Consider the following 27,136-nt stretch of genomic DNA (forward strand, 5'->3'; position numbering starts at 1 on the left):
AGGAAACAGGTGATTGCAAATGAGTGATGGAATAGCAACCAATGGTAGTGCAATCCCCCGGTTAGGGAAGGGGGTAGCACGATAGTCAGAACCACAATCTACGGAAGTGTAATTAACCACCCCATGGAGGGGGGTAATGCCTACGGTAAGCACTGCACTCAGTGGCAGTGCAATCACTCCAGCTATGATAGGGAGTAACATATTCAGTAAGTACTGTAACCAGAGGTAGTGCAAATACATCACCTATCGAAGGGGGTAACGCACTCAGCAGGAACTTGCATATGACGAGTTCTGTACCCGGTGGGAAGTGCAATTATTCCACCCCAGTAAGGGGGTAATGCATACGTAAACACTGCAACGGCAGTGAGAATGCCATAATGCCACATACAAGAGGCTAATGCATACTGACAGTACTGTGCCCAGTGGAACTGCAATTCCGCCATTTACCAAAAGGGGGACGCCTATGGCTGGCATTGAGACCACCTAAGGAAGGAGGTAATACATAAGGTAAGTACTGTATCCAGTAGAAGTGCAAATACCGCCTAAGGAAGGGGGTAATGCATACACCGCCGGCTAGCACGGACGTAATCTTGGAAGATTGAACTGGATTCATGTCAGAGTCCGAATAACTGCTCCCCCTCCCCCCCTTGGAACTAACCCCTCCAGTGAGGGAGGGTCTGAGCGTGACCATGGGATGAAGAGTAGGGCTTGCGGAGGTGAGTCAGGAGGAATTATGTCCTGCTTCGGCCCGCTCGTGCGCAGTTCCACCTCTAGCCCATGGCTGTTGCAGGCTGTGTCGGTGTTGATATAACAACCCAACTACCCCGGAGGTGGAATGGAACTAAAGGTCCGCTTACCAGATTGCGCAGACGGTGCTCTATTAACCAAACGACCCTGGAGGGTGGATTGGGAACTTCCAGAGGATTGGGAAGTTTCAGTGGTTCTTCACTGGCTTTGCGCAGTTGGAGCATTATCAACCAAACTGCCCGGAGGGCGGATTGGGAATCCTTCAGATGTAGTCCACTGGATTTGCTCAGTTGGAGCATCATCAACCAAATGGCCTCAGAGGGAGGATTGGGAATCCTTCAGATGTACTCCACTGAATTTTCTCAGGTGGAGCATTATCAACCTTTAGGCCCCTTTCACACGGCCGAGTATCCCGCGCGGACGCGATGCGCGAGTTGAACGCATTGCACCCGCACTGAATACCGACCCATTAATTTCTATGGGGCTGTTCACATGAGCAGTGATTTTGACGCATCACTTGTGCGTTGCGTGAAAATCGCAGCATGTTCTATATTCTGCGTTTTTCACGCAACGCAGGCCCCATAGAAGTAAATGGGGTTGCGTGAAAATCGCGAGCATCCGCAAGCAAGTGCGGATGCGGTGCGATTTTCACGCACGGTTGCTAGGAGACGATCGGGATGGAGACCCGATTATTATTGTTTTCCCTTATAACATGGTTATAAGGGAAAATAATAGCATTCTGAATACAGAATGCATAGTAAAACATCGCTGGAGGGGTTAAAAAAAAATATATTTTTTTTTAACTCACCCGTTCACTTGATCGCATAGCCCGGCATCTCCTTCTGTCTTCATCTGATCTCTGTGCAGCAATAGGACCTGTGGTGACGTCATTCCGGTCATCACATGATCCATCACATGATCTTTTACCATGGTGATGGATCATGTGATGACCGGAATGACGTCACCACAGGTCCTGTTGCTGCACAGAGATCAGATGAAGACAGAAGGAGATGCCGGGCTACGCGATCAAGTGGACTAAGGAGAGTTAAATTTTTAATTTTTTTTTTTAACCCCTCCAGCGATGTTTTACTATGCATTCTGTATTCAGACTGCTATTATTTTCCCTTATAACCATGTTATAAGGGAAAATAATTCAATCTACAGAACACCGATCCCAAGCCCGAACTTCTGTGAAGAAGTTCGGGTACCAAACATGCGCGATTTTTCTCACGCGAGTGCAAAACGCATTACAATGTTTTGCACTCGCGCTGAAAAAACGCGGGTGTTCCCGTAACGCACCCGCACATTTTCCCGCAACGCCCGTCTGAAAGAGGCCTTAGATGTACTTGGATTTGCGCAGGTGGAGCATTATCAACCAAACGACCTCAGAGGGCGGATTGGGAATTGTGAGAAATCCTCCACTGTCCGGGATAGGGCACAGGCCCAGTTGGGTACACCAGCCAGGGTGATCCTGCAGTGATGTGCGCTGAGGAGGGCAGGATCTGTATGGCGTATTTTTTTATTTTTTTTGTGAGGACCTAGCCTTAGCCTCACTTGGAGAAGAGGCAGGAAGGACTGAATACTGCAATATTAAGGCACATTGTGCCTGCAGATAGAAACCTAGGGTAAACTGGTGCCAGCCTTAAAGAGGTGGCTGTGCAGGGAGGGTTAAACTGCCCAAGGACCGGGGCGGAGCCAGCGGGCTGCCCGGGAGATTCGCACCAGAAAGATGGACCCGCCTCCCCATACCTGAGGGTGGAAGTTGCGGCCTTGAAGGCCGCAAAGCCGGGGGCTACGTTTTTACGCAGGCCGACCGGGACTCACCGCCGGTCGGAACACAGCGGTACCTGGATCGGTGTCCACAATGCGGCCGCCTTCCACTGGCTGCGGCGGCCCACCCTGTGTGCCGGAAGGAAAAATAAAATAAAAATATAAAAATCGGTAGGCCCGAATAAAGCCTAGATTTTGCGGCGTCCGGCCGACTGGGGTATCCGTTCTGCCTGCTCTCCCTCTGGGAAACGAAGGGACCCAGAACGGCATTAGCGGGCGCCCGGGATGGATCTGTCGAGAAAGTGCGGCGCTTGGCCGACCGGAGAGCCCGCCTGGTTGGTCGGAGAACGGGGGCCCGGAATGGGGCGCAGAAGGTGCCTGTTTGTTGAGAAAGCCTCTTGAATGTCCCCTGTCCTGATATGTCTAGATCGGAGAGGGGTGGGGAGACAGAAACTAAGATGCCGCCGTGGAATGGGATTAACCCTTTCATTGCTGAGGTGAGATGGGCGACGGGTGGATGATTCGCTACCCCCTTAAGAAGGGGGTCATGGTGTGAGGGGGACAGGGAGGAACAGTAATACTCACCTGTCTTTATCTCTTCACCCTTAGTCTTGTACCAGCAGGGCCACCACACGACCGCTGGCACCAGGCATCAGGGTCCAGGCAGAGAAGGGCTGGAGAGGAGGTGGCCCTCTTGCTGGCGGGAAGCAGGGGAGCGAGGCTGCCCTGGTTCACTTCGTCTTCTTGGGGGAGGCAGGGCGGTGGAACAAGCAACACCGGCCAGCCTCCCAGGGAGACAGGGTCGCAAGCGTTCCTGTGCCCCATCCAGGAAATCTGTAAAAAAAATAACAAAATGAAAAGATCAAAAAAGCAACCCTGCTAAGGGAGGTCAGCCTCCTACGACAATAAGCTAAAAACTGATATGCTCTCTCCAGATTGGAGGGGTATAACCGGCAGGGGAGGAGTTATCACTTTTCAGCCTAGTGTCGCCTCCTAGTGGCAGCAAGCAGCTATACCCACGGTCCTGTGTCCCCCAATGATACGAGCGAGAAAATTCCTGTTTCATCATGAGCTGCATTACTATATCCTCCAGGGCTGTCGCTGTACATGTACGGCTGAGTCCAGTTTTTTTTTAGTTTTTTTTTACTCGTTTTATTGAAGTTTAATAAAGAGGCATGGACATTACATTATGACAATGATGTATCCCGCGCAGGGGAGATTCGATCTTTATCTCATAACCGTAAAAGGTGATTGCTGGAGTCCAGGGTTTAGCTGCTGGGTTTCTACTGTTAACACAGATCGCAGACATTCAACCCCTCAGATACTGTGGTCAATTATGACCACAGAATCCGAGGGGCTTTCCCCAGGAGCACTGCGCTCCCGGGGCCCGAATGGCTTCCCCACACAGAGATGGGGGAAGCCGTGGGTTCTCTGTAATAGCATGGGGTCTCTATGAAGGAATGCAGGCTATTAAAGCTGTAGTTCCCATGCAGGCCTGCAAGTAGCAGTGCTACATAGGAAAAATAGTGAATCTCCCATACACTGCAACGGTAATTCACTGCAGTGTAAGAGAGAAGCGATCTGAAGATCTTATATTCAAAGCCCTCACTCAGCTCCATAGACATAAATATAAAAATTTTATTTGGGTCAGAATATGGCAAAACAAAAAGAAAAAAGTTCTCCAAAAGGGTTTTTCTCTTCAATATTTAAACACAAGAAAAACAAAAACAAAAAAATGTGGTATCGCTGTAATTTTACTGACTGAGAATAAAAGGGAACAGATCACTTTCTCTTCATAGTGAAAGCCTACTATGCAAAATTAAATGGTGCCATTAGAACGTACAACTTGTTCTGCAAAGAACAAGCCCTCATATGGCTATGTGAACAGAAAGATAAAAAAAAAAAAGTTATAGCCCCAGGAAGGCAGGGAGGTGGGAAAAAAAAAAAAAACACAAAAAAGAAAAATTGCCTGGTCTTGAAATGGTTAAACAGTTAAGATGCTCATTAGGCATAAAAAGCAGTTAAGAAAGTAAGTTACATTATTTCATTTTTTCAGCAAGAAGACTACAGCAGCAAACACAATAAGATCCATAAAATCAACAGGTTTTACAATTACCTGATCTAACACCTCGGTGGGGTTCTCAGCCTCTTTCTTCAGCTTGATGTGTAATCCCTTTGGAGGAATCAGGATCTGGAACAGATAAATGGGATCACTTACAAAGTGCTGTCCGTTGTCAGGGCTGCAGAGCTCGCACAGTCATCTTTATTAATAACTTTGAAATAAAGCCAGAGCGGCGCAGATAACCGACTCACAGCAGCTTTACCAGCTGCCTCGCGAGGCATACCGTCTGTAAATATTCATACACTGGCAATAATACTTGGCAGTCTCATACATTTAACAAATGTCAAGTTCAACAGTAAAAATTTGATTTTTTTGTACTCACCGTAAAATCCTTTTCTCGTATTAGGCATTGGGGGACACAGCACCATGGGTATATGTCCAACTACCACTATGAGGCGACACTAGACAAAAAAAAGTGTTGGCTCCTCCCCGTTGGGCTATACCCTCTCCACAGACACTAGGCAGCTCAGTTTGTACCAAAAGCAGTAGGAGAGAGAGGAAAGGCAAGGAACCAACAACTCCCGTACCGGGAAAGATCAAGAGACCAGCCCGGAGAAGCGGAAGTAAAACATAGGGTGGGATCTGTGTCCCCCAATGCCTACTACGAGAAAAGGATTTTACGGCGAGTACAAAAAAATCCAATTTTCTCGTGCATGGCATTGGGGGACACAGCACCATGGGACGTCCCAAAGCAGTCCCCGAGGGTGGGAAAAGAACAGCCATGCCATCTGTTGGGCATACAGGTGCGGAAGAACCATGTAACCCAACATGAGAAAAGCATGGAATAGGCAGGAAGCCGCATAACCAGGTAAAAACCTCAAGGAAGCCACAGTGACGACTGCCAGCACCCCAGGATAAATGCCTGGGAGAACGACCCAAATGCAAGAAGAAGGCAAAGGGGAACACCGAGCTCAGCCGAAGGCTGGAGAGAAAGTAGGACAGCACCGCGTATCGGAGCTACCCAACATTCTAATGGGGAGCAAGGGAACATGGAATCACTGAAGGCCAAATGAGTGAGGGAAGCCATTTCAAGGCTCACATGTGAAGGGAGCAGGTCTCCCCTTACCGCAAAGCAGGTGAAGAAGTTAAGCGCCCTATTGAAAGGAAAAAAATCCCAAAAGGCGCTAAGGGAAACCGCCAACCCTTGCAAGGGGAGGGGGTTGTAAGTAAAAAACTGAAAAAGAGAAAAGATAAGACCTGAATCCCCAAAATAGGGGACGAGGAACAAGCCTCTGAAAACAAAATACCGCTGAGAAACGCAAGACCGGAGAAACTCCGGCCAAATGAAGTACCCTCACTGGCCGGGATCGCATCGCGCCTGCGCACAGTCTCATTCTCAGAGGCTGCTTCTGAGAATGAGACTGTGCGCAGGCGCGATGCGATCCCGGCCAGTGAGGGTGCCGGGCGCATGCGCTGAAGATAGCCGGAGACACTAGTAGCCGCCCAGCGCAGTGAATATTGATGAGCTCGGCGGCGCTTCAAACGGCAGTTGCGGCGAGGCTGGCTGGGCACAAGCTGAGGTGAAGCACCGCCCCTTGGGCAGATTGAACCCGATATCAGCAGGTTATAAAACTTCACATTACTGTAGTTATAAGGTGGACAGGGGGGATACTTACATGATTCTTATACACTTTATAAGACCTGTACGGTCATATATATACCTTAATATGCTTTTTGGCCCTGTCAGTGTCCCTTTAAGATTAGAGCGATGTGGCCGCATGGTGCACCCTAGGACCAGAGAAGTGCAACGGGTGCCCCGTAGCAATGGTACCTATATTCCGCTTGGGAAGGGGAAAATAGGGCAGCACAGTACCACAAAGAACGACAGGTGCACACCACAATTAAGTAAGTGCAATGGCAACTGAAGGAGGCCCTCTATTCCACCAGAAAAGAGGGAAACAGGGCCGCATAGTACACCATAGAGCCAGACAGGTGTAACGGCTGCAGCAACAGAGACGGTGCAGGAACTCTAAGAAGGCAGTAAGATGGCTGTTTGGTGCACACTATGATGAGGTAGGTGCAGTGGCCACGGCAATAAAAGGTGGCCTCAATATCTCGCCCGGTAAGGGAGAAATAGTGCCGCAAGGTACACCATAGGGCCAGACAGGAGCAACGGCAACAGCCTCTGGAGATAGTGAAGGTACTCTACCGTGAAGGGACCAAGGTGGCAGCCTGGTGCCCACTAGAACCAAACAGAGGCAATTGCTACAGCAATTGAGAGTGGCCTCTATATCTCGCCGGAAAGGGAGAAATAGTGCCGCACGGAACACAATAGAGCCCGCCAGGGATACTGGATACAGCATCAGGAGATGGTGTAGGTACTCTACCCGTGAAGGGAGCAAGGTGGCTGGAAACAGACAGTTGCATATGCTACGGCAATTGAAGGCGGCCTGTATATCTCGCCCGATAGGGGGAAATAGTGCCGCATGGAACACCATAGAGCCAGTCAGGAGTAATGGCTACAGCATCTGGAGTAGGTGTAGGAACTCTACCTATGAAAGTAACAAGGCGGCTGGAAACAGACAGATGTAATCGCCACGGCATAGACAAAAGAACCTTTAGAGGCAGAGAAGGGTTGCCAACCCTACAAGTGGCGTCTGCCTGAATCATCAGCTTGCCCAGAACATAGCCCCTGGATAGGGGAACCAGGAAGGTCTGTCGTGTACAGCCTACGAGGGCGTACGTACCAGAGACACCGCGTAGGTGTGCCAGTTGTTAAGCACTGAGACGGCTGCCTTACCTGTGCGGTAATTACCTGTGCAGGCAGGAGAGCGCCATCCGAAAGTCCACTAGAGGGGTACCAAACCTGGGTAGGGTAGGTACCACCATGCACGTTTGACTTGACCACACAGAGGGATTCTGCATGGTGGAAGACCGCCTGATGCTCTGTTCCGAGGGAATTGGTGCAGAGGTGTCCCCAGAGGCAACTGACAGAGAAGGCTTCGTCACCAGCCTCAGGCCTGTCCTGGGGCGACCCAAGGATGCAGAGGAGGGGTGGAAGCTAGTTGAGACCACCCGAAGAGGGTCCGTGGGCTACTCCTTGCGTGACCCAGTACCTGAGCGTGACTCATCTGTAGGGAGGACCCTGGGGGGGGGAGAGGAGACCGCAATTTGTAGGCAGCGCTCCAGGAACTCCGCCAGGGATTGGGCGAGTCAGGCAAGGATCCCATGGCTTGACATGGAGGGAGCCTATTCAGGGGGGACCTACACACAAAAGGGTGGGAGGGGGACAAAGCGACTACATGGAAACCTCCGTAGACAAAGGACGCACGTGAAATACGTGGCGATCCGATAGGGAGGCTGGGAGAGGAGGCCCTCATAGAGCAGCAGGGCTGTCCTATCTGTCCCCGGATGTCACGTTCCCCAAGAGGTGCTGCAGCAGCTATAGAGCAGGTGGCAGGGCTGCAGGAGAATGCTGCAATCGAGAGGGGAGGGAAGGAAAAGAGCCTGCGGAGTAATTCAGCCAGAGGCTGCCTACCAGACCCCAGGAGCTGTGCAGGGCACCCCAAGCAAGATGGCGACCGGAGAGAGCAGGAGCCGACAGCCGAAGGAAGAACCGCCCCTCTGAGAGAGAGCAGGGAACCTGGGGCTGGATTGGCAGGCAGGAGAGGCCCCTCCCACGGAGGGGAGGTGACGGAGTAAGCCCGGGAAGGACAGAAAGTGGGCGGGGAGTTGCGGCCTAGTAGGCCCGAAAAGCCGGGGCCTAAATTAGTGGAGCGCGGCCGCGACGAACGGGGGCCAGGTGGGGGAGAGAACCTAAGAAGCGACCCCCAGAGAGTGAAAAACTGAAGGCCAGGGGGCTTCTGGGGCCAGGATACAGCTGAGAGATAAAAGTTTCTGCTGGGGCCTGAATCCACAACCTACTGTATCAGAGGCAAGGCACTTTCAGAGGCAAGGCATTTACCCACACAGCAATGAGCGCTGTATTAGGTATCCGGGAAGGAGGGTGGGAGACCCTAATCTAACATACTCACCCTCAGACGTCTTCCGGCGCAGCAGTTACCACCCCCTCGGCGGACTCAACACGGGAACCGTGGGACTGCCGGAATTCCACTGCGGAAGCAGATTTGGGGACTGGGTGGCTGCCAGGTACCTGAGTACGCGCCCGCAGGGGGGCAACTAAAGTGGAACACGATGGAGCCACCCCTGCCGCAGCCCGGAACCTGCAGAGAAGAGAAAGAAAAAATAAAAAAAGTAGCAGGATGACCTGCACAAAAAGCAGGTCAGGTCTGCCTCCTACGGACACTAGAACAAGACTGCTCTGCCTAGTGTCTGTGGAGAGGGTATAGCCCAACAGGGAGGAGCCAACACTTTTTTATGTCTAGTGTCGCCTCCTAGTGGTAGTTGGACATATACCCATGGTGCTGTGTCCCCCAATGCCATGCACAAGAAACAATAAGTACTGCATCATTCAAATATTCTGGACTACTATAATGTAAATGTATCAGAAATCTGCATTAATATGCCATGATTGTGATATAAAATATGTGTCCTTAACTTCTAACAGAACATACGGCTGGTGGCAGTTGAAGATTTAAACGGAGCATGTTCGACCAGTTCAGTGAGATGGAAATTACAAACAGCAGGTGGCGCTATAAAGATACTCACACTAAACAAACGCGACCCTATCTGGGAAGGTTCAGCCTCAGCACTGACAAGGCATGAGATCGTTTTAACCCCATTTCTTTTGCTCACATGTACTTGTATCTACAATAGTGTTAAAATAATTATAGTAAAAGTTAAGTTTTAATATCTGGGACAAGTGAGGTTATTGGCCTAAATAGGCTTTGTTTTGGTGAGCTATAAAGATACAGGGCCAGATTTATCATTACACTTAGATCTTACTCCACTTTTACATATGTCCAAAGTCACCTTTGGCTAAGTCAGATTTATTAATGGTCCTTTAATACTGTGATAAAGGTGGTTTGACGGTAGCAGTTTATCCTTCAGTAAGCGGCTTTACAAAAGTCGCACGTCTTTACTATTAAAAAGTCGCATAAGATGAGCATGGTCCTCACTGGAGTGAAATTGCACAATAGTAAATCTGTCTATAGAATTATTTACATAAGAAAACACGCCCACTTTCAGAAAACTGGCGGGCATAGCGCAGAGCTAATAAAAGTCACACATTTTTGCGCAGTTTTAGCGATTGCGCAGAAATTTGCGACTTTTTCACTTCATTATTTTGATTTGCGCTAATGATAAATCTGGCCTACAGTCTATTGAATAGCTCACTGGCTATACATTTTTTTTTTTAATTCCATGCAATTACAGAAGTATTCAGATCCAGGAGCTGGTTTAAAAAATTACGACAACCCCTTTTGGCCTCATGCACACGACCATATGTATTTTGCAAAAAATACGGATGATATCCGTGTGCATTTTGCGGAACGGAACAGCTGGCCCCTAATAGCCTAATTGAACAGTACTATCCTTGTCCATAATGCGGACAATAATAGGACATATTCTATTTTTTTGCTGAACGTTAATACGGACATATGGGAACGGGATGCAAACGGAGTAACTTTTTTTTTTGCGGACCCATTGAAATGAATGGTTCCCTATAGGGTTCGCAAAAAAAACAAAACAAAAACAGAACGGACATGGAAAGAAAATACGTTCATGTGCAAGAGGCCTTAAAGTTACACACCAGACAAACAGATCAGACCTACTGAGGCATGGACTCAACAAGACTGTTGAAGGTGTCCTGTCATATCCATAACCAAGTCCGGTAAATTGTAAGGTAGGAACTCACAGATCATATTGCACAGAAGCTGGATCAGATTGAGATGTAGAGATTTTGGAGACCAAGACAACACCTTGAACGTTTGTCATGTTCCCCAAACCATTCCTGAACGATTTTTGCAATGTGGCAGGACCTGGTATTCTGCTGAAAGACACCATTTCCTTTAGGCCTCATGCACACGGCCGTGTTATGCGGCCGAGAGCGGTCCGTGGTAACCCGGCCGGGATTCCTTGGGACAGCAGGAGCGCACGGCGTCATTGGTTGCCATGACGCCGTGCGCTTCATGCCGCCGCTGCTGTACAGTGATACACTCTTATAGATCATACGAGTGTATCACTGTACAGCAGCGGCGGCATGAAGCGCACGGCGTCATAGCAACCAATGACGCCGTGCGCTCCTGCTGTCAGAAGGAATCCCGGCCGGGCTACCACGGACCGCTCTCGGCCGCGGAACACAGCCGTGTGCATGAGGCCTTAGGGAATATGGTTGCCATAAAGAGATGCATTTGGTCTGTGACAGTTGAAATATGTCAAGCTATATCCACATGCATGCCATGAACAGAACACTACACAGAGCATCACACTGCCTTCTTCCTGGTGCCATCTCCACCCCAGGTAGCGAAACACATGCATCCGACTGTCCACATGATGTAAAGGAAAACAGATTTATCAGACCACACCGCCTTCCATTGCTCTACACATGGATGTGCTGTGCGTTCAGATACCTTTCTATCATAGCTAAGGCTACTTTCACACCTGCGTTAGGTGCGGATCCGTCTGGTATCAGCACAGACGGATCCGCACCTATAAGGCAAATGCTTAGATCCGTTCAGAACGGATCTGTTTGCATTACCATGAACAAAAAAAAAAAAATAATTTTTTTTTTTTTTTTTGTTCATGATAATGCAAACGGATCCGTTTTGACTTTACATTAAAAGTCAATGGGGGACGGATCCATTTGAAAATGGAGCCATATTGTGTCAACTTCAAACGGATCCGTCCCCATTGACTTACATTGTAAGTCTGGACGGATCCGTTTGCCTCCGCGTTCAGGTGCCCGCCTGCTGAGCGGAGCGGAGGACAAACGGTGCCAGACTGATGCATTCTGAGCGGATCTGCATCCACTCAGAATGCATTAGGGCTGGACGGATCCGTTCGGGGCCGCTTGTGAGAGCCTTCAAACGGAACTCACAAGCGGAGCCCCGAACGCAAGTGTGAAAGTAGCCTAACTTACTTTTTCTGCAATTTGTGCCACAGAAGCTCTTCTGCAGCAATGTACCAGGCAGGCTAGCCTTTGTTTCCCACATGCACCAATAAGCCTTGGCTGCCCATCACCCTGGTTTTCCTTCCTTGGACCACTTTTGGCAGGTACTAAATAGTGCACATCAAACGCACCCCACAAGATCTGGCATTTTGGAGATGCTCTATCCCAGGTGTGTAGCCATCACAATTTGATCCACATCAATGTCGCTCAGATCCTTACTCCTATTCAGTTTTCCCAATTCCAAAATATCAACTTCAAGAGCATTGTTCATTTGCTGCTTAATATCCTACACCTTGAAAGGTGCCAGAGTCACAGGATGGTTTTAATGTTATGGTTGACCAATGTATACCAAGTTTTAGAGATCAAAACAGTTAAAAGTTAAAATTAGACATCATATAGTACATGACAACTTTTTTCTAAGAAAGCAAGAACCAGCCCTGCACCTCACATGGCATCTTCCCATTCATTGCTCTGCTAGATTTAAAGGGAATCTGTCACCCGTTTTTTGGTGTTCTAAGAACAGCTTAAAGGGGTATTCCCATCACAGACAATGGGGGCATATCGCTAGGATATGCCCTGTGGGGTTTCGCTCTGGTAGATAGGGTAAGCGGGCGCAGTACAGATGCAAAAGACAAGTCCTTAGCGTAAAACTTCAGTATTTATTCACACGAGGCAAATGCACAAAACAATGCATTACTTTGCAGTCTTGGTGTTACTTCACACAAATTGGAAAGTTCATATAAGACAAGTCACCTTGATGTCGGTTCTGCCTCCAGCAGTCCACGGCAGGCTTTAGGGGGCCTGTTTCCTCGGCCCATGGGTCTCAGCCCTCCAACCTGGCACCAAGCCTCAGATCCCAACACAGAGATCCTGCTGCTGAGCCCAGCTGCCTATTTAAGGACAGCCAGGTGCTGCCAAAAACCCAGACCGGCAATTAAAATCCAGTCCAGTATTTGACCCCACCTGGCTGCAAATCAGCCCAGCAGCACACGCTGGGAGGAAAATACCTGTTTTCCCAGACCATTCCCCCCACTGTGTCACATACCCCCACCCCATTTTGTTCAACTCTGAGGGGGTGAACACTCGCTAGACAATGTACTCATGAAAGGGCATCCGCATTTTCCTGCAACCGGCATGCTCTGTGTTCCACTGTAAATTTAAAGTTCTGTAGAGAAAGGAACCATCTGGTGACCCAGGCATTTCTGTCTTTGGCCTGGCTCATCCACTTGAGAGGGGAGTGGTCAGTTATCAGGCAGAATTTTCTCCCCAACAAATAACGGAGACTCGAGTGCCCACTTGATGGCCAGGCACTCTCTCTCCACTATCCTGTACCTGGTCTCGGCTGGAGTGAGCTTACGGCTGAGGAAGACAACGGGATACTCCTTCCCGTTGACATCCTGAGACAGTACGCCACCAAGGCCTACTTCGGAGGCATCGGTCTGTACTATAAATACCTTTTTGAAGTCAGGCGTCACCGAAACCGGGGACCTGCACAGGTCTGACTTCCAAGCGGAGAAAGCCTCTTCCGCTCGATCATCACAGCGAACCATCACTGACTTGCGTCCCTTCAAGAGCCCCGTCAATGGCATGGCCACCATAACATAGTGGGGGACAAACCTCCTGTAATAGCCCACCATTCCCAAGAACGACTTTACTTGCCTAGTAGTGACAGGTCAGGGCCAATACCGTATCGCCTCTATTTTGTTCACTTGGGGTTTGATGACTCTGCGCCCAATGACATATCCCAGGTATTTAGTCTCCTCTAACCCTATCGCACATTTTTTTGGGTTAGCGGTTAGTCCAGCTTTCCGAAGGGAGTCCACTACAGCCTGCACTTTGGGTAGGTGACTTTCCCAGTCGGTACTGTGGATGACAACATCGTCAATGCGCAGACCGGAAGAACGGATCGGTCAATGCGGTAAATTTTAATGCCAGATCCGGTACTAATACATTTCAATGGCATGTGTGCGGGATTTTTGGCCGGAGAGAAAAATACAGCATGCTGCTGTATTTTCTCCGGCCGAAACCGTAAGAGGGACTGAACTGATGCATCCTGAACAAAACGCTCTCCATTCAGAACGCATTAGGATAAAACTGTGATGGAACTCAATATCGGAAAAGAAAAACACCAGTGTGAAAGTACCCTTAACCGGACTTTTGCCTGAGGCTCAGTGACAATGTCATGCTGAATTGTGGAAGTGCGTCCGGGGAGGTCTGAGAACACATCCGTGTTCCTGCTGACGAACTCCCTGGCCTCCTGAGTCTGTTTAGAGGAGAGGCTGTCAGCAATCTTCACTCTGGCAACCGCTTCCCTCGCATCAGACCGAGGGGCCGGAACCTCTTTCCATAGAAAACTCGGCAGCGGGCTGTGTTCAGTCCCAGTCTCTATCTTTCTAAGGTTTGAGTAAATTCAGATGGTACAACTGCTCTGGCTTTCGACGCCCTGGCTGGTGTACCTTGTAGTTTACCTCTCCAACTTTTTCAATTACTTTGTAAGGTCCCTGCCACCTAGCCAGGAACGTACTGTCCACAGTCGGTACATGAACCAAAACCCGATCTCCCGGGTTAAAGATCCGAAACCGAGCCTGCTGATTATAGACCCGACTTTGAGCTCGCTGAGCGGCCTCCATATACTCTCTTACAAGAGGCAACACTGTTTCCATACGTTCCTGCATCTGGGTGACGTATTCAATAATACTTTTATATGGGGTGGGTTGTTGCTCCCACGCCTCTTTGGCTATGTCCAACAGACCACGGGGATGTCTGTCATTTAGAAGTTCCAAGGGCGAGAACCCAGTAGAGACCTGGGGCACCTCTTGCACTGCGAACATAAGATAGGGCAGAAAGAGGTCCCAGTCCTTCCCATGTTTTTTAATGTTTGGTTAAACCTTTCTACCAGGTCGTCAGTTTGCGGATGATAAACTGACATCCGTAGCTGTTTGATGTGCAGCAACCTAGAGTTCCCTCATGACCTTGGACATAAAAGGGGTCCCCTGGTCAGTCAGAACCTCTTTAGGTAGCCCCACTCGGGAAAACATCTCCATTAACTCTTTAGCTATAAGTTTGGCCGATGTATGTCACAGTGGCACCACCTTCAGATACCAAGTGGCGTAATCTAGGACGACCAAGATGTGTTGGTGTCCTCTAGCGGACTTCGGTACTGGACCTATGAGGTCCAAAGAGATTCGCTCAAATGGTACCTCGATGATCGGGAGAGGTACTAAGGGACTGCGGAAAAGGTGCTGGGGGCTAGTTGTTTGGCAGGTCGGGCAAGACATGCAAAATTCGTCCACCTCTCTAAACACACTGGGCCAGTAAAACCGTTGTAATATCCAGTCCTGTGTTTTCAGCATTCCCAGATGACCCCCGAGAACATGTTGGTGGGCTAACTCCAACACGAGTTTGCGATAAGCCTGGGCCACCACCAACTGTTCAATATGTTCACCCCGCAGCTGGTTTACCCGATACAGCATATTCTGATGAACCACAAAACGGGGAAACAGACTCGGCCCCAGGTTGTTGTGGTTCACCATCAATTATTACCACATTCTCCCAGGCTTGGGTCCCAGTGTTGTGCTGTGCCCAAATTTTCCCCAGAGATGTTGAGGTCTGCCAACTCAGGACCCGGTGGCAAGTCCTTCACGTCTCCCACCATTACACTCAGCGGGGTTGTCTCCCCCTCTTCCACCGAAGTGGCGGTCACCCCTACTGCTGGCCATTCGGCCTCAGGCTCCCAGGGTTCTTCCTCCTGAACAAGGCCAATCTCCTGGGTTTTCCCCTGACTCACGGGTATCAGTAACTCTCACAACCGGCCATAGCTACTGCCACCTCGTGGGTCCACCTGCCGGCTACCGTGGTTAAAGACACCAGCGGGGTGGGGTAGTCTTAAGTTTCCATGCATGCACATCACCCCGACTTTCCGGCCAGTATACTCAGTGGGCTGTACTAGAGTAGCCCTTACTAGGGTCACCAGGCATCCCGAGTCCAGCAGCGCCTCCGCTTGAGTGTCTCCCACTTCCACCTGGCACAAGTGGTCTAAAGATTCCGGGGTACCTGTTGCACACAGTTTCCTGGCATACAGCGACCGACGGTAACCACAATTAGTGTCTATGGGCTCAACGCGATGAGGACAGTCAGCCCTTATATGGCCAGGCTCCTGACACTGCCATCAGACTAACAGAGCCAGGCCCATAGTGGGTACATCCCGGGTGGGTTTCCTTGGCTCAAATCTCCGGGCCTGGGGTGGAGATTTCCGGGGTTTGACTGCCCCCCTCCAAAAAGAACCCTCCTGTAGATTCTTAGTAGCCTCATAGCGTTCCACCATGTCTAGGGCATTGCCAGGGGACACCTGGCCGATACAGTGCTGGAGAGTGGGTGGCAAAGCCCTCCAGAACATATCAGCTAATAGTCGATCCAGCATAGCCGTGGGACTCAGCACATCAGGCTGTAGCCACTTTTGCAAGAGGTAAAGTCTTAATAATGGGGTCTCGCGGGCTCAGCCGGGTTAAACCCCCACTGATGTACCCGCTGGGCCCAGACCAACACATTCACCCCCAGTCTCACCAGAATCTCATCCTTTACTTTCTTGTATTCGGCCGCTTGATCGTCCGGCAAGTCGAAATACACCCGCGGACAATCGGATGCCAGGAAAGGAGCCACGACCTCAGCCCACTGGTCTCGGGGTAGTTTCTCCCTTGTGGCCACCTTCTCTTATATCGCCAGGTAGGTTCCGACATCATCTAAGGGTGTCATCTTGGGGATAGCCGCACGGACTGCTTTCCGGACATCATGGACGCTTTGGGATGTCCCTGCAGTCTGTATAGCCATCACGTGTTGTAACAGCAGCTAGTTTGTTTCTTGCTGCTGCCTGTTAGCCTCCCGTTGTTGCAGGTTAGTTTCTCGCTGCTGCTGCTGGTTAGCCTCCACAAGAGCCTTCATTATGGCCTCCACTTTATGGAGAGTCACGGATTGAAATTTAGCGGGTTTAATGCAAGACATACAACCGTGCCCGGAGCAAAAGTGAAAAACAACAATACTTCGGCGATCACCCCTGCCTCACTGCGCTTGCCCGCATCCTCCACCAATTTTGGGGTTTCGCTCTGGTAAATAGGGTAAGCGGACGCAGTACAGAGGCAAAAGACAAGTTCTTAACGCAAAACTTCAGTGTTTATTCACACGAGGCAAATGCACAAAACAATGTGTTACTTTGCAGTCTTGGTGTTTACTTTACACACAATGGAAAGTACATCTTGGTGTTACTTCACACAAATTGGAAAGTTTAGGCTTTAGGGGGCCTGTTTCCTCGGCCCATGGGTCTCAGCCCTCCAACCTGGCACCAAGCCTCAGATCCCAACACAGAGATCCTGCTGCTGAGCCCAACTGCCTATTTAAAGGGGTTGTCCAGGTTCAGAGCTCATTTTCACACCGGCAGCCCCCCTGACATGACATGAACTGCTGCGATGCTCTCCTTTGCCCTGCGCTAAATTCAAGTAAAACGGCTAGGGCAGCACTAAAGCCCGCCCATCAGAGCCGGTGACGTCACCGAACACACTGCAGTGTGTTATTGAAAACAAAAGAGCCAGTGCCCTGCGGAATTTAGTGCCTGATGCCAACATCAGGGGGGCAGTCGGGGTGAAAATAAGGGTATGTCCAGGTTCAGCTCTGAACCCGGACAACCAGGTGCTGCCAAAAACCCGGACCGGCAATTAAAATCCAGTCTGGTATTTGACCCCATCTGGCTGCAAATCAGCCCAGCAGCACACGCTGGGAGGAAAATACCTGTTTTCCCAGACCATTCCCCTCACTGTGTCACAGCCCCCATTGTCTGATAGGTGCGGGTCCCACCTATGGGACCGCATTTACGCCGAGAACTTACACCTTTCCCCGTTCTGTTCTCAGTGTAGATGCGGGTCCCAGAGATGGGACCCGCAGCTATCAGACAATGGGGGCATATCCTAGCGATATGTCCCCATTGTCTGTGAAGGGAAAACCTCTTTAACTAGTGCTAGATCCTCTAAGCAAAACACTGGATCACTTTCTTTAATATAGGACTGAATAGCTCCAGAGCATGCCGAGAAGGGCTATTAATTATGTGTTCCTGGCTGGGAGCTCATGAATAAGAGGTCTCATCAACATGCACTGGAGCCTTTAGGATTTAAGAAGTCAGGGAAGCATAAGGGTACAGCTACGGGACAATATTTGTTGTTTTTTGTAATGATATCGCACAAAAGTCCCACTTGGAAGGATTTTTCTGCCACTGTCGCGTGGCAGCATGTTGTATGTCGCAGTGCAACACCATTGACTATTATTACAAAAAAATACCAGGCGACATTGCTGCGACAAATGTCATCATGTATGCAAGCCCTAAAACTAATGACACATTCCTTTAACCCCTTAAGGACACAGCCTTTTTACACCTTAGGACCAGGCCATTTTTTGAAAATCTGACCAGAGTCCCTTTAAGTGCTGATAACTTTAAAACGGTTTGACTTATCCAGGCCGTTCTGAGATTGTTTTTTCGTCACATATTGTACTTCATGACACTGGTAAAATGGAGTCAAAAAAAAAATTTTTTTTGCACCAAAAAATACCTAATTTAACAAAAATTTGAAAAAAATTAGCAAATTTCAAAGTTTCAGTTTCTCTACTTCTGTAATACATAGTAATACCCCCAAAAATTGTGATGACTTTACATTCCCCATATGTCTACTTCATGTTTGAATTGTTTTGGGAATGATATTTTATTTTTTGGGGATGTTATAAGGCTTAGAAGTTTAGAAGCAAATCTTGAAATTTTTCCGAAATTTACAAAAACTCAATTTCTAGGGACCAGTTCAGGTCTCAAGTCACTTTGCGAGGCTTACATTATAGAAACCACCCAAAAATGACCCCATCTAAGAAACTACACCCCTCAAGGTATTCAAAACTGATTTTGCATACGTTGTTAACCCTTTAGGTGTTGCACAAGAGTTATTGGCAAATAGGGAGGAAATTTGAGAATTTCATTTTTTTGTCTAATTTTTCATTTTAACCCATTTTTTCCACTAACAAACCAAGGGTTAACAGCCAAACAAGACTGTATCTTTATTGCCCTGACTCTGCCATTTACAGAAACACCCCATATGTGGCCGTAAACTACTGTACGGGCACACAGCGGGGCGTAGAGTGAAAGGTGCGCCGTTTGGTTTTTGGAGGGCTGATTTTGCTGGACTGTTTTTTTGGCACCATGTCCCATTTGAAGCCCCCCTGATGCACCCCTAGATTATAAACTCCATAAAAGTGACCCCATCTAAGAAACTACACCCCTCAAGGTATTCAAAACTGATTTTACAAACTTTGTTAACCCTTTAGGTGTTGCACAAGATTTAATGGAAAATAGAGATACAATTTCAAAATTTCACTTTTTTGGCAGATTTTCCATTTTAATATTTTTTTCCCAGTTACAAAGCAAGGGTTAACAGCCAAACAAAACTCATTATTTATGGCCCTAATTCTGTAGTTTACAGAAACACCCCATATGTGGTCGTAAACAGCTGTACGGGCACATGGCAGGGCGCAGAAGGAAAGGAACACCATATGGTTTTTGGAAGGCATATTTTGCTGGACTGGTTTTTTTGACACCATGTCCCATTTGAAGCCCCCCTGATGCACCCCTAGAGTAGAAACTCCAAAAAAGTGACCCCATTTTAGAAACTACGGGATAGGGTGGCAGTTTTGTTGGTACTAGTTTAGGGTACATATGATTTTTGGTTGCTCTATATTACACTTTTTGTGCGGCAAGGTAACAAGAAATAGCTTTTTTGGCACCGTTTTTTTTTTGTTATTTACAACATTCATCTGACAGGTTAGATCATGTGGTAATTTTATAGAGCAGGTTGTCACGGACGCGGAGATACCTAATATGTATACAATTTTTTTTATTTATGTACGTTTTACACAATGATTTCATTTTTAAAACCAAAAAAATGTTTTAGTGTCTCCATAGTCTAAGAGCCATAGTTTTTTCAGTTTTTGGGCGATTATCTTAAGTAGGGTCTCATTTTTTGCGGGATGAGATGACGGTTTGATTGGCATCTATTTTGGGGTGCATATGACTTTTTGATTGCTTGCTATTACACTTTTTGTGACGTAAGATGACAAAAAATGGCTTTTTTTACACCGTTTTTATTTTTATTTTTTTACGGTGGTCATCTGAGGGGTTAGATCATGTGATATTTTTATAGAGCCGGGCGATACGGACGCGGCGATACCTAATATGTATACTTTTTTTTTATTTATGTAAGTTTTACACAATGATTTCATTTTTGAAACAAAAAAAATCATGTTTTAGTGTTTCCATAGTCTAAGAGCCATAGTTTTTTCAGTTTTTGGGCGATTATCTTGGGTAGGGTATGATTTTTGCGGGATGAGATGACGGTTTGATTGTTACAATTTTGGCGTACATGCGACTTTTTTGATCACTTTTATTACCTTTTTTGGGAAGTAAGGTGGGCAAAATTTCAATTTCATCATAGTTTTTTATTTTTTATTTTTATGGTGTTCACCGTTCGGGTAAAGTAACATGACCGTTTTATAGATCAGGTCGTTACGGACGCGGCGATACCAAACATGTGTAGGGAATTTTATTTTTTTCATTTTTTATCAGTGATAAATGTGTTTTTTGATTTTTACTTTTTTTTCACTTTTATTCACTTTTTTTTGACCCAGACCCACTTGGTTCTTGAAGATCCAGTGGGTCTGATGTCTGAATAATACAGTACAGTACAATATATATTGTTCTGTACTGTATTTTACTTACACTGAACAGATCTATGCCATTCAGCACAGATCTGTTCAGCACCATGGACAGCAGGACGCCTGAGAGGCGTCCTGTTGCCATGGGAACCTTCCCCGTCTGCTCAGTACTGCTCAGAACTTCGCAGACGGGGAAGGGTAAGGAGGGGATCTCTCGGGGGGCTCTCTGGGGGCTCTCTCCCTCCCCATCGGGGGGCTGCAAAGGCACAGCAGCCCCCCGATGGGAGAGGGAGGGAGCTCCCTGCGCTGTTAACCTTTTCCATACAGCGGTCCGTACGGACCGCTGTATGGAAAGGGTTAAACGGCTGACATCGCATCGCAGATGTCAGCCGTTTATACCAGGGTGCCAGCAATGTGCTGGCACCCTGGTATCCCCACTAGACACCAACGATTATACAAGGGGAGGCGGGCGGGGGATCGCGATCCCGCCTGCCGCACCGCCCGCCTCCCGCACCGCCCGCAACCCTCCCCCTGCACCTCCCGCCACCATAAAAATCATTCGGGGGTGCAGGGGGGGGGTAAATAAAACTTTTTTTATGGCATATAAAGTTTCTGATCCCTGCGGTCAGGGACTGCGGGGACCAGAAACTTCAGAAATCGCAGCAAACCGCAGGTCTGAATTGACCTGCGGTTTGCCGCGATCGCCGACATGGGGGGGTCACGGGACCCCCCCGCGCATTTAGCCTAGGTGCCTGCTCGATGATTTGAGCAGGCACCGGGTTCCGATCACTGCCAGCCGCACGGCAGTGATCGAAAATACACAGGGCGTACATGTACGCCCTGTGTCCTTAAGTACCAGGGCACAAGGGCGTACCTGTACGCCCTATGTCCTTAAGAGGTTAAAGGGCTTCTGTCACCCCCAAAACACATTTTTCATTTTTGGGCTTGTTAAAATCCTTAGTGAACGACTATTCCCTATATAGGGCTCTTACCTTGGTCTGTGGCTTTGTTTCATAAAAAAAAAACAAAAAAAACGATCTTTTAAAATATGCAAATTACTTCACTACCAGCAAGTAGGGCGTCTACTTGCTGGTAGCCGCCGCATCCTCCTTTTAAAAAACCACCCCCTTCTCCTGTTGATTGACAGGGCCAGCGAGCGCTCTCCTCCTCCGGCTGGCCCTGTCAGCATTTCAAATCCCGCGCCTGTCTTCATTTGGCGCAGGCGCTCTGAGAGAAGGACGCTCGCCTCCTCAGCACTCCCTCAGTGCGCCTGCGCCGATGACGTCACCGAAAGAGAAGACGTCATCGGCGCAGGCGCACTGAGGGAGTGCTGAGGCGGCGAGCGTCCTTCTCTCAGAGCACCTGCGCCGAATGAAGACAGGCGCAGGATTTGAAATGCTGACAGGGCTAGCCGGAGGAGGAGAGCGCTCGCTGGCCCTGTCAATCAAGAGGAGTAGGGGGCGGTTTTTTTAAAAGGAGGATGCGGCGGCTACCAGCAAGTAGACGCCCTACTTGCTGGTAGTGAAGTCATTTGCATATTTTAAAAGATCGATTTTTAATGAAACAAAGCCACAGACCAAGGTAAGAGCCCTATATAGGGAATAGTCGTTCAATAAGGATTTTATCAAGCCCAAAAATGAAAAATGTGTTTTGGGGGTGACAGAAGCCCTTTAAAGTTGCCAGCTCAGGGGGCATATCCCATCTGCTGCAGCTTCTCCCTATCACAGCTGAGGAAGCACGTCCTTTCTGCTGTAGATACATTTACTGAATAACTCAGTGTCTATACTAAATATTTGATCACAAAAGTAATCAGGTCCAGTTGCTGGTTTGAAAAATGTATAATATTTTTAGTGGGGTAACCCCTTTAAAACAATGAACTGTTTGAGCTAATACCTTGGTGTACTGCTCCACAAGCTTGGTGAAGTAATTGAAGAGACTGTGCTGAGGCCGAAGGAAGTCAAACTGGTAATTTCTCTGTTCCTTTTGCATAAGTTGTGTGAGGAATTGGCGACCGTTACGTGCAACGAATTGAGCTGTTAGTTTCACCACATCAAGGTCAAAGGCAGATATAGAAGGCGGATCTGCCACAAACTCATACTCTGGAGGAGGTTCCTTTGGAATGATGGTCTCTTGAACGACCTGAGCCTGGACCTGACAAGAAATTGGTCAAAAACTGAATATATTAGATTTAGAGCTTGAGTTCTGCTTCATTTCAAACATTTTTTAAAATTAGAGAATTCTCTTTGCTTTTGCCCAACAGGATAAAGTTTTAATTGATCTTTAAGGGCCCCTTTTCATTAACTATAATGAAGAGTCGCCTACATCAACAGGGGCCTTCACACTCCACTAAGGTGGGGAGTACTGAAATGTAGGATCCCCCCATCTAAATATTAATGTATTTGATTGGACTATCCATTCAAATTAATATTTTACATTTGTCAACTACATTTAGCAAAGCATCTGTGCTATATACCAACCTAATGCTTCTAGCTAAGGTTCAAGAGCATGGACTTACCTTTTGAGGAAGCTGCTGTACAGACTGTTGCTGCTGCATGACCTTAGGAATGGCTGCAGACGGTTCCTGTGCTTTCCCCTCTTTGAACTCATTGACTTTGTGACGGTAGTAAGCATGGTAAGGATCGTTTGGGTTTAAGAAATTAAATTTGGGATTGTTAATTTCATTCTGGCGAATTCTGGCTTCAAACTCTGGGCCATTTCTGGATGAAGAGAAAGACCAGATTACTTTTTACCATCCAGTTGACTTCCTACACGAAGGAGCTATACTGTAAAAGAGCAGGGGATGTAGTCATAACGGTCATACAATCACCTCGCCACAAAGCTTGCCGTCTTGTCAACAATATTGCGGACCTCTGGAGGAGGGTAGATGATTCCCACGATGGGCTTAGATGGAATAACATCTTCTTTCTTCTCCTCCTCCATCTGCTGCTAGAGGGGGAAAAAAAAACAAAAAAAACTTTTATACCACAATTACATACTGGTCTAGAAACAGATAATATAGGAAGGATCCAAGTAAAAACAGGATTAAAGAGAACAGTGTAATCTGCAGGCCGCAGGTTATAGAGCAGGAGGAGCTGAGCAGACTGATATATCGTTTTATAGGAAAAGTGTAACTTGTAATGTATATCTCTGCTCTTCCTCTTTATATTGGATAACCCTGACATCATTATGTCCATGTTATCCAATACATTCCAGACCTCTAACGGTTACATAGCATCATAAATCATTATAATGCTATGCGACCCCGACACATTAGTGTCGCTCTGGCCGCCATCTTCCTTCCCCACCGCATGAAATCCGCCTGGACCGCCGCAGGGGGATCTTCGCATGGGACAGCAACAGTCTGCGCCCGTGCACAGGCCACCAGAAGAGGAGGGAGAGCCGCACGGTGGATCCGACCTCGGCCTGCGTTTCACAGGTGGGCCCCAAAGAGTCTCCATGCACCTCTCCTGCGTCCTATCCTGGTAGGACAGGAAAAACACTGGTGATGGAGGGGAAGGGATGGGATTTAAACCTCTCTGTGTTTTTCCTGTCCTATCAGAGGAAGTCAGTGTCAGGATGTGGTGTCAGGAAAGGGGCCTTATCCAGTCAATGCTTCCAATATCAGACTCTGCTGGGACACCCCAACTTCTTCTGACTGCCGGCACCACCGCTGATCAGCTGTTTGAAGGAGTGGCGGTGCTTATGCGAGTGCTGTTTCTGCTACAAAATTACCTCCGCGTTATCTCCTTTGTAGAGGCGCCATAGAGCAATTACAGCTGCTTTTCCCATGAATGCTGTTCGCATTTTCCACGGACAGCACATGTACATATTGATTTAAATGCGTCTGTTCACATTTCAGTATTTTTTTTACCGTGTGGGTCAGTAAAAAAATAAAAAATAAAATCATGGGGACTAGGGTTGTTTCGATACCAAAATTTGGATTCGGTTTAGATACCATAAAAAAGTATTGCGATACTGAATACCATTCGATACCACGCAAAAAATAAATAAAAACACCAAAAAAAGCAGCGCGCATTCTACATGTTATGGAACATCCGGCCCATAATCAAACAGTCCGATCCTATTTTTTGGGGGGGGGGGGGGGGGGGGGGGAGGTGACAAAAAATAAATAAAAAATTTTGAATCGCGCGGTTTTTATTTTCTCTTTCACGGCATTCAACACATTGCCAACACCCGACCTCTGACAGGGCGCTGCGATCCGCAGCAATTAATTCCTCAGGTGCTGCTGAGGGTGTGTGTGGCGCTGCGCAAGCGCACATCCACTGGATTAGCAGTGCTCCAGACAAAAAAAAAAAAAGACCAGGAGCCATTGGCCCCTAAACTAAAAAATTTAGGAGCCAAATTACATTTTTTAGTCGCCAATTTTAAAATGCATATAATAAAAAAATAGGACTTTGAGAAGATGAGACGCAGGTCACAGTAGTGAGCCAGCACTACATATAGGAGAAAACAGCACCACATGCCTCTCACATCCAGGGACATCTTCTGGGGGACAAGGTGACTAAAAATGACGAATTGCGTGGTTTAAAGTTTTTTTTTTCTGTTACGGCCTTCACCGAGCGGAAATATTTTTTTATATTTTAATAGCTCACACTTTTTGGGACGTGGCGATATGTAATATGTTTATTCTTTATTGTTTGTAAATTTTTTATGTAAAACTGGGAAGGGGGCCATTTAAACTTTTAGTATTTTGGTGTTTTTTTAAACTTTTTATTTAATAACCATTTCTTCCCTTAGGGACTAGAACCTGGATCTTTTCATCCCTTGTGCTATTCACCCTGATAGAGCTCTATCAGGGTGAATAGGATCTCACACATCTCCCTGCTGCCCTGTGCATAGTACACACAGCAGCAGGGAGCTGAACATGGCAGCCAGGGCTTTAGTAGCGTCCTGGCTGCCATGGTAACGATCTGAGCCCCAGCAGTGTAATCTGCCACTGCCACCACTGGAGGGGATGGGACCCTGTGGCCACCATATAACAATGGGGGACGGGGGACGGGGGGATGGACTTGTGGCATGTGATAATGGGGGGGGGGGGGGGGGGGTGCGAGGCGCACTGCACTACCAATGAATGTAATTAAAGAGGACCTTTCATAGGTCCAAAGAATATGAACTTAGTAGCAGGCTGCATAGAGCGGCGCCCAGGGATCTAAGTGCACTCACTATTATTACTGGGCGCCGCTCTGTTCACCCGCTGTGGCCCCCGGTATTTTCAACATTCAGAGCAAGGAGGAGGAGACGCCAGTGTCTCTCCGTCTCCATGACAGCAGCGCTGTCCAATCACAGCGCAGAACTCAAAGCCAGGGAGAAAAAAAACCTCCCTTGCTCTGAGCTCTGATTGGACAGCGCTGCTGTCAGGGAGAAGGAGAGACACTGGCGTCTCCTCCTCCTTGCTCTGAATGTTGAAAATACCGGGGGCCACAGCGGGTGAACAGAGCGGCGCCCAGAAATAATAGTAAGTGCACTTAGATCCCTGGGCGCCGCTCTATGCAGCCTGCTACTAAGTTCGTATTCTTTGGACCTATGAAAGGTCCTCTTTAACTCCTTTATACAATTGTCTGCAGCGGTATCACAGACCCAGCCTCAATAACAGGGCATGCGATCCGCGGCAATTAACCCCTCAGATGTGGCACCTGAGGGGTTAATTGCCGCGTATAGCATGCCCTGTTATTGAGGCCGGGTGCCGGGTCTGTGATACCGCTGCCTATACTTATGTTTTACATTCATTGGTGGCGCAGTGGCGACAGCTCCTCCCCTGCTATCGCCCTATTGGTGGTAGTGGCGGCCGCGTCACAGTGGAGAGGGAGGGACTCCTTCCTTCTCCACTGTGCTACTGAAGAGAACTTAGGCTGCGCAGGAGCGTGGCGGTAGTCGCAAATAGCAACAAGACTAAAAAGTCTTGTCGCCATCTGCAAATTTTAAGTCGCATTGGCGACCATTTTGGTCGCCATCTGGAGCCCTGATTAGCAAAAAATCATTGCAGCGCCGCGGGAGAAGGACTTCATGCACGTGCGCGAAACCGTACACCGCGCGTGCGCACTTAGGGGTAGGTAAATGTTCCATCAGATATCCCTACCCCTGAGTACGCACAAATCATCAGGAGCAGTTCATCCTTACCGCAGAGCTGAGTGCAGAATATCGATGTCTCCACATAGAGCTGAGTGCTGGATATTGGGGGACACCGCTTATGTGGTGAGCCCAATATCCAGCACTCAGCTCTGCGGTAAGGATGAACTGCTCCTGATGATTTGTGCGCACTCAGGGGTAGGGATATCTGATGGAACATTTACCTACCCCTAAGTGCGCACGCGCGGTGTACGGTTTCGCGCATGAAGTCCTTCTCCCGCGGCGCTGCAATGATTTTTTACTTCTGCCGCCTGTATTTGTAATGTATTAAAAGTTGGTTATAATTGGTGGCGCAGTGCGCCCTCCTCTTCCTTCCCAGTGGAGGCAGCAGCAGCACAGGGGGAGGGAGAGACTGCTTCCTTCTCCCCGTGCTGCTGAGGGAACATGGCTGCGCTGAGAGCAGCGCGATCCATGTTCTCTGATACTGGGCTGTGCAGTATCACAGCCTAGTATTGATAAAAGTTATCGATACCGGGACAAAAGTATCGATTGGGTATGCACTACTTTAATCCGTGATGCAGACAAAGCACGCCAATTCAAGTCTATGGGTCACACATCCGTGTTGTGACCGTTTTTCACTAAAGACTAATAGGAGATTCTTTGGAATA

The 27,136-nt window shown here is 48.2% G+C and overlaps 1 protein-coding gene across 2 annotated transcripts in view; it reads right to left on the minus strand.

The window, feature by feature from the left end:
• Positions 1-27,136, minus strand: part of SF3A1 (splicing factor 3a subunit 1) — a 40,157-nt gene that overhangs the window by 10,029 nt on the left and 2,992 nt on the right. The window contains exons 2-5 of one of the 2 annotated variants that reach the window (XM_040416704.1): positions 23,209-23,324; positions 22,897-23,098; positions 22,275-22,532; positions 4,634-4,708 (exon numbers count right to left, since the gene is read on the minus strand). In XM_040416704.1, the coding sequence (XP_040272638.1) occupies positions 4,634-4,708; positions 22,275-22,532; positions 22,897-23,098; positions 23,209-23,324 (651 nt within the window). Of the gene's footprint in view, positions 1-4,633; positions 4,709-22,274; positions 22,533-22,896; positions 23,099-23,208; positions 23,328-27,136 lie in introns of both variants that reach the window. The other variant, XM_040416703.1, reaches the window with a different exon arrangement.

This window comes from Bufo bufo, chromosome 2, assembly GCF_905171765.1.
Source record: "Bufo bufo chromosome 2, aBufBuf1.1, whole genome shotgun sequence".
NCBI classification, from domain to species: Eukaryota; Metazoa; Chordata; class Amphibia; order Anura; family Bufonidae; genus Bufo; species Bufo bufo.